Raw genomic sequence first — 7500 nt, 5'->3', positions numbered from 1 at the left:
TTCTTGAAATTTATTCAGATGATGCCAATGAGGCAAGTCAACTAGCATATTCGGCGACATCAAAGACAAAGTCGGATATATTAATGGACGTCCTGGCTGACATTACACGCACATTATCCTTGTCACAGCAAAACCTTCTGGATAAAGTCGCCACAGCCATCGTCAGCCTCGTCTTATACGGTAACAATAATTATGAAGAGACTGCAAATAGAAGCCAGAGATATTACCAAATGGTCATGGCATCGGGACAGCATGCAGGTATAGTGAAGGCAAGTGCTAGGGTACTGAGCGAAGTTGAAAGTCTTGATACTAAAGAAACCTCTGTGCCCGGTTTGTTACCCATATTAGACCACCTCAAGACTCGCTGTGTGCGCGTTTATACCCTCCGTGACACGCCGAAACTCCCGTCAAGTAAGGTCCTGCTTGCGATGAGAGATTTGGCCAGAAAGGACGTCGAGATCGAGCTAAAATGTTTATTGAAGCAATCTGCAGAGTTTTCTGAGTTGTTCCTTGAGGCGGTCACATGTCCAGGAAGTCGTTCACGACTGACAAAATTCGAAGGTTTCTTGGCGGAAAAGGGAATGCAACTTCTGCCGGAGAGCCTGGAGGAGCTCATAACCAGGTCAGACGCAGACGGGATGCGCGCTTTGCAGAAGAGGCTCCCTTACCTGCCGAAACTTCAAATTCTAGGTACGGTTTATGAGAATGGCAATGGTGATACGGCAGTGGCAAAGTCTATGGAGATAATAATGGCAGCAAAAGATAAGTAATAATGATGGTAATAGTAACAAAATTAGTAATAATGATGTTGGTAATAGTAACCAAATCAGTAATGATAATTGTAATATCAACACCTAAGGTATACATATAATGATTATAGTGATAACAAGATGCAGTGTAAATGGCAGATTTCGGTGGGCGCTTGACAGCAGCAGAGATGCCCCTCCTCCCCGCTATGCTTGAGGAGCTGAGGATCACGACCGACGGGGAGGGACTGAAGGCGCTGGCGATGAGGCTCCCGAGTCTGAAAAAGCTGTGGTTTCTCTGTACGAACTGTGCATGGTGCATGACTTTAATAGTAACATAGATTATTATGATGGTGTTAATGTTAATTAAAAATATAAAAATAATATATATATATACATATATAATATATATATATATTATATATATATATATATAATGATATATATATATATATATATATATATATATATATATATATATATATAGTATATATATATATATATATATATATATATATATATATATATATATATATATATATATACATATATATATATATATATATATATATATATATAACCATAGCAATGCTGACAATAATGAGAAAAAACATGAACGATATATATAATACTGTTGTTAATAGCTTCGTGACGAGAACAGTACCAGTGATAAGGCAATATTTCCGCAGGTTTCGAGGGCCGCCTGACGGAGGCAGAGATGCCCTTCCTCCCCAGCGCTCTCAAAATAGCGTGGGTCGAGACGGACGGGCAAGGCCTGGGGGCTCTGGTGAGGAGGCTTCCGCAGCTGAAGCTCCTCTATGATCTAAGTAACGGCCATTGGTTATGTGAAACTGAAATTGATATCACACATATATGATAAATATAACTTATACTGATGATGACTCCTATTTGTGGAAAAGGCAATGGGCTTCAAAAACTGGCTTTAGCATGTATAGTACGTACTGCACGTGTTAAGTGCTATGAAAATATAACTTTAGGATAAATAGAAAAAAATAAATTTGACAATCTATGTTGACTTGTTAGACATACGGCTGCTGGAGTGTCCTTCAGCTGCCTCCCTGCCCCCCCTCCCCTACGAGGGCCCCAACCTGACGCTGGATCTGCAGGACCTCTCGCCCCTGCCGTGCCTTTGGGTGTGCGACGCCGTGTGTGCACTCTGCTCCACGCGCAGACGCAGCACACGGCTCCTGCTCCCCCCCGTCTGCGGTGCGTTGGGGTCTGTATGTAGCTTGTGCTTGGATAAAGGGAATGGTGGTTCTCTCTCTCTCTCTCTCTCTCTCTCTCTCTCTCTCTCTCTCTCTCTTCTCTCTCTCTCTCTCTCCATTTCTTTAACGTCTCTTATCCTTGGGCAGACGACGCGCTGGTGGAGAGCATCAAGCAGGAGCTCGAAAGCCGCGGCGCTAGGTTCCCTCCGTTCGCCAAGGGGATCAAGTTCCACTTCGAGGGCGAGTCAGAGGCACAGCAGCCCTTTGAGCTCCCTCCCGCGCGGTCGCCTCGCCTCCCGCGGCGCTGGCTGTACTGCGCTCTCGTCATCGGTGTCTTGCTGGTGGCTCGGCTGATAGCTGTGCTGTTTACATGAGTATTAGGACACACACACTGTCTGTTAGCCAGGGTATCCAGCTTCACTCGTATAGTGTGAAATAATAACTGTTTGTATCTCAGCTGAAAAAATGACATGTAAATACTGACTAGTTCTTAGTTTTACCCATCGCCCTATCACGGACCCAGACTGAGGCAGTTGTTGAGGTACTCAATAGAATAGGGGGGAAAGAGGACACGGGTGGGGGGAGGTAAGTGCCCTGTTCTGGCCTATAATAGTGCTACTACTGTTCACCGATAATAGCACTTGTCTTACTCTGTTGTTACAGGATTTACTAGCTGATGCAAGTGACTCTTGTTAAATTAATGAATCAAGTGTCTTGATAAATTTTAATTAATGTTTTATGTTCTGTAAATATGTACATTTGTAAGTATAATGCACGTCAAGGATTTATTAATGTTTTTAAAAGGTTGGATCAATCAATAGGCTGCCACTATTTATAGAACATTTGTGTCTGATACTCTGTGCGGTTAAGAATATGCAATGCACGTTTTACCTGCTTATATATAGAGTAAAAAAAATGTAGCCTGCCTGTTTTAATATGGAGCCTCTTGGTACTGAGTACGCTTAACGACGTCTAGAGATGAACGAGGCGAGGAACAAACATATCAGGTGAGCCGCACAAAAAACAAGAATTCTCAGGTAAATTTCCTCAAAATGCGTCAATTAAATATTTTAACTCTGAACTTCCACCAAAAACACGAGGATCGATATATTCACGTCAATGCACTACAGTCAAGAAATGGTAGTGCACGAACTTATCGATACTTATGTTATAGATGTCGGCTTAAACTAACAACTAAGCATTTAAGAAACGCATTTTCGGGGAGTTTGTCGAAGAGCGCCTCAGGGCTCGCATACCCTCACATGATCGCGTGAAATGGCGAGACGAAGACCACCGTGGACCCACAAAAGGTGATAAAAGGAATTGCGAGGGTGAGGGGAAGAGGAGGACCACGATAGTGCGGGGGAGAGACTATCGAGGAGGGCATCCGGGAGGAAGCTGTGACGTCACGGAAAAAGACAGGAACTAAGGAAGGCATTTCCATAACAGTGTCCCTTTGTCGTGAACTCTGAATTTGGAACTAGAAGGAAGATAAATGAGAGAGAGAGAGAGAGAGAGAAAGCAGGAAAGGAAGAGAGTCTGCTACGGAGACAGAGAGACGATGCGAAAGAGAGAGGAGAGAGAGAGAGTGAGATGAAGGAAGAGGAGAGGAACAGGAGAGAGGAGAGAGAGAGATGAGAAACTGAGGAGGAGAGAGAGGGAGACGATGAGGAGAAGAGAGGGGGATCGACGAGGCGAAGGATTGGAGGACGAGCGACGAGAGAGATGAGAAAAGAGAAAGGAGAAGAGAGAGAGGGAGAGAGGACGAGAGAGAGAGCGAGATGAGAGAAGAGAGAGAGAGAGAGAGAGCGAGGAGAGAGAAGAGGAGGAGAGGTAAATAAAGAGAGACGAGATGAGAGAAAGAAAAGAGAGAGATAAGAGAGGAGAGGGGAGAAGAAGAAGAGAGAGAGAGAGAATGAGCCACGAGAGAGAGAGAATGAGAGAGAGAGAGAATAGGAGAGAGAGAGAGAGAATGAGAGAGTAAGAGAGAAGCATGAGAGAGAGAGAATACCGAGAGAGAGAGACAGGGGATGGGCGGAGAGAGAGACCGAGAGACAGAGACATAAGAGAGAAGAGAAAGAGAAAGAGAAGACAGAGAGCAGAGAAGAAAGAGGAGAGAAGAGGAAAGAGAACGAGAGAGAGGAGAGAGCAGGAGAACGATGAAGAGGAGAGAAAGATGGAGGAGTATAGAGACGAGGGGAATGAGAGAGACGAGAGTGAAGAGACGGAACGATGTGAGACGAGAGAGAAATGAGAGAGAGGAGAGAAACGAAGGAGGGACGAGAGAGAGAGCATCACGAAGAAGATAAAAGAAGAAAGAGAGAGAAGGAGAAAAGAAGGATCGGAGAGAAGAGAGGGAGAGAGAGAGACGAGAGAGATGGATGAGAGAGAGAGAGAGAAGAAGAGAACGAATTTGAGAGAGAGATATAGATGAGAGAGGGGAGAAAGTGAGGGAGAGAAGAGGAGAAGAGAAGGGATAGATAGAGAAAGAAGATGAAGAGAAAAGAGAGAGACGAGTGAATGAGAAAGGAAGGAGGAGAGAAGGACGCACCGACGAAGAGAGAGAGAGAGAAGAAGAGAGAAGAGAGAGAACAGACGAGGAGGTCGAGTCAGAAGAAGGAGAAGAAGATAGGAAAAAGAGGAACGAGGGAGTGCCGAAAGGAGAGACGGAGAAGAGAGAGAGAGAGAGATAGAACGACAAGAGAGATTTAGAGAGAAAAGAGAAGGAGATGAGCAAGACAGAGAGGAGAGATGGAGAGGAAGGGGAGACATAGAAAGAGAGTGAATGAGGTAGGGAGTGAAAGGACGGACCAGAACATTATAAGGAAAGTAAAACAAAGAACAGACAAGGAGGGATAGAGACAGCGAGAAGATGACGAGAGGAGAGAAGAGAGGGAGTATAGAGGAGGTGAGAGAGAGAGATAAGAAGATGATATATAGGAGAGATAGAGTTATATATAATCGATATATATAAACTCAATATAGATATGAGTATTATTACCTCTCCCCCTCCACTCCACGATCCCTCCCTCCTTCCCTCTTCTCTCCCATCCCATCCACAACCCCTTATTCTCTCTCCCCTCCCCCTCTCTTCTTTCTCCCCCACCCTCTCCCCACTTCTCCCTCTCCTCCCTCCCCCTATCTCTGTGTCAGACTCTCCTCCTCTCCTCCTCTCCTTCTCCCCCCCCTCCCTCTCCAACCCTCACATTATACTACACACGCCCTAATCCATTCCCTCCCCATCTCCTCAACTCCTCCTATCCCTCCTCCTTCTCTGCCACCCCACCTGGTCACCTCCTCGCTCCTCACTCCTCTCCTCTCCCCCTCCTCTCCTCCCCCGCCCCGCCCGCACTCCCCACCCTTCCTTGAGTACGTCTCTCTCCTTACCTACACTTCTTGAACCGCCCGACTCGAGCTGCTTCTCTTACCTCCCCCCTCCTACCTCCACCACACTCACACCTCCCCTCCTCTCCCTACTCTATCCCTGTGCCCTCTCACCTCTCTCTCTCCCTCCCCCTCCCTCCTCCCTCACCTCACATCTGTCCAGCCTCCTGTACCCCTCTCATCGCATACCCTCTACCTACTCCTACACTCACCCTTCTCCCTCTCCACACTACCGTCTGATACCCACCTGACACCGATCACCCATACTCATTCCATCACTTCTTACACTTCCTCCCCAACCTCCATCTCTTCCTCCTCATCACTCCCCCCTTTCCTCCCCCTACTATCCTTCCTACCCTCTCACTCCTTCCCCCTCTCCCTCATACCTCCCTCCCATACTCCCTTCTCCTCTCCCCCCCCCTCTTCCCCTTTCTCCCCTCCTTCTCACCACCCCCTCTCCCTCCCCCTTCCCCCCCCCCTCCCCCCCTCTCTCATTACTTCCCCCCTCCCTCTCTCCACACCGTATCCCCCCTCTCCCTCATTCTCCCTTCCCCCTCCCCCTTCTCCCCCCCTCCTCTCCCCTACCCATCATCTCTTTCCCCACCAAGCACCACTTCCCCCCCTCTTGATCTCACTCTCACTCCTGCCCTCCTCTCCTATCCCATTGTAGCTCGTTCCCCCCCTTCCTCCCTCTCCTCCCCCTCCCTGTCCCCTGTCTCAGCACGAGGTATATCGCACTCGCTATCCCTCCCCTCCCCCCTCCCTACCTCTCCCTGTTCACCACTGTATTCTTACCCCTCTCACTCGAGTCACCCCCCCTCCATCCCTCTAGTCTCATTCTGACATCCACCCTAACCCCGACCCCTACGTAACTCGCTTCTCTCTTCGCACCTCCCTCCCCCTGTGCCTCATCCATCTACTCCTCTACTCCCCTTTGACCCGCTCTTTTTTTTTCCTGATCTCCTTGCCTACCATAGGGTATCCTCTCTGTCGATCCCACCACTCCTATCCAAGAGCCCCCCCCCCTACTTCTATCTGCAACAGGAGCCCCCGGACATCCCCTTCCCCTTTCCTCCCCTCCTTCCCCCCTCCCCTCCCACTTCCCTGCTTTTGCTGTCTTCATACCGCCACCCGTGTCGCACGCACGAAGAACTATGTGTCTCCCCTCCCCATCCCATCTCCTTTCCCTCATAGACCTCTTGTCCTTCACACCGAGGAGTAGAGAGGATATTCGTTCTTGACCCCCCCCCCCGGAGAGACACTGTCTCCTCTCCCTTTCAGCAGAGACCCTCCCTCACCTGGGCCAGCCCGTCCCCTCTCCCACTACCACCTCCCCCCTCTTCCCCTCTCCGGTCCCCGCCTCTCACACAGTGACTCCCCAACTGACCTAACCACACATACGAGTACTCATGCCGTCACTCATAGAGAGATACTCACCTTCCAAGTCACGTACTTCCCCCCCCCCGAGGGAAACCCCCTTCCCGAAAGACGAGAGAAGAGGAGGAGAGAGAGAGAGAGTGATGAGAGAGGAGAGAGAGAGGAGAGAGAAGAGAGAAAGAGTTGGAGGAGAGAGAGAGATGATGAGATTTTGGAGAGAGGAGACGAGAGGGGGGGGGGGGGGGGGAGAGAAGAGAGATGTGATGTTTCGTCCTAGTGAGTGAGAGGAAGAGAAGAGATGAGGAGACGAGGGACCGAGAGAGAGAGAGAGAGGAGGGAGAGAGAGGAGAGGAGGAGGGAGGAGATAGAGAGATGAGAGAGAAAGAGGAGAGAGAGAGGAGGAGAGAGGTGAGTGACGAGAGAGACGAGAGAGAGAGAGAGAGAGAGAGAGAGAGCGAAAGAGAGAGACGAGAGAGAGAGAAAAGAGAGAGAGAGAAGAGAGAGGAGATGAGTAGAGAGGGGAGAAGAGAGAAAGAAGAGAGAGAGGAGAGAGAGATGAGAGAGAGAGAGTGAGAATGAGAGACGAGGAGAGAGAAGAAGAGAGAGAGGAGATGAGAGTAGAGGAGAGAGACAGAGAGAAGAGAGAATCGAGAGAGACGAGAGAGATGAAAAGACTGAGAGGAGAAGAGTAGAGTGGGAGCGTACATGGCTTCGTGAGGGGAGAGAGAAGGAGAGGAGGATCGATGAGAGGAGTGATAGAGAGAGAG

At 48.7% G+C, this 7500-nt stretch overlaps 1 protein-coding gene across 5 annotated transcripts in view; it reads left to right on the top strand.

Annotated features, from left to right (window-relative positions):
* LOC119597609 overlaps positions 1 to 2894 on the top strand; it is a 9123-nt gene extending 6229 nt beyond the window's left edge. For 2 of the 5 annotated variants that reach the window (XM_037947198.1, XM_037947199.1), the window contains exons 2-6: positions 1 to 690; positions 909 to 1046; positions 1436 to 1573; positions 1791 to 1973; positions 2120 to 2894. The exon at positions 1 to 690 is cut by the window's left edge and continues 2151 nt beyond it. In XM_037947198.1, coding sequence (XP_037803126.1) covers positions 1 to 690; positions 909 to 1046; positions 1436 to 1573; positions 1791 to 1973; positions 2120 to 2346 — 1376 coding nt within the window. In that variant the 3' untranslated portion in view covers positions 2347 to 2894. Of the gene's footprint in view, positions 691 to 908; positions 1079 to 1435; positions 1579 to 1790; positions 1974 to 2119 lie in introns of those variants that run through there. The other 3 variants (XR_005230855.1, XM_037947200.1, XM_037947201.1) reach the window with 3 other exon arrangements.
* The last annotated feature ends 4606 nt before the right edge of the window (positions 2895 to 7500 follow it).

Source organism: Penaeus monodon, chromosome 39 (assembly GCF_015228065.2).
Source record: "Penaeus monodon isolate SGIC_2016 chromosome 39, NSTDA_Pmon_1, whole genome shotgun sequence".
In the NCBI taxonomy this organism is placed as follows: domain Eukaryota; kingdom Metazoa; phylum Arthropoda; class Malacostraca; order Decapoda; family Penaeidae; genus Penaeus; species Penaeus monodon.
The sequence above is the reverse complement of the archived record's forward strand: the minus strand, read 5'-3'. Positions and strand labels throughout refer to the sequence as shown.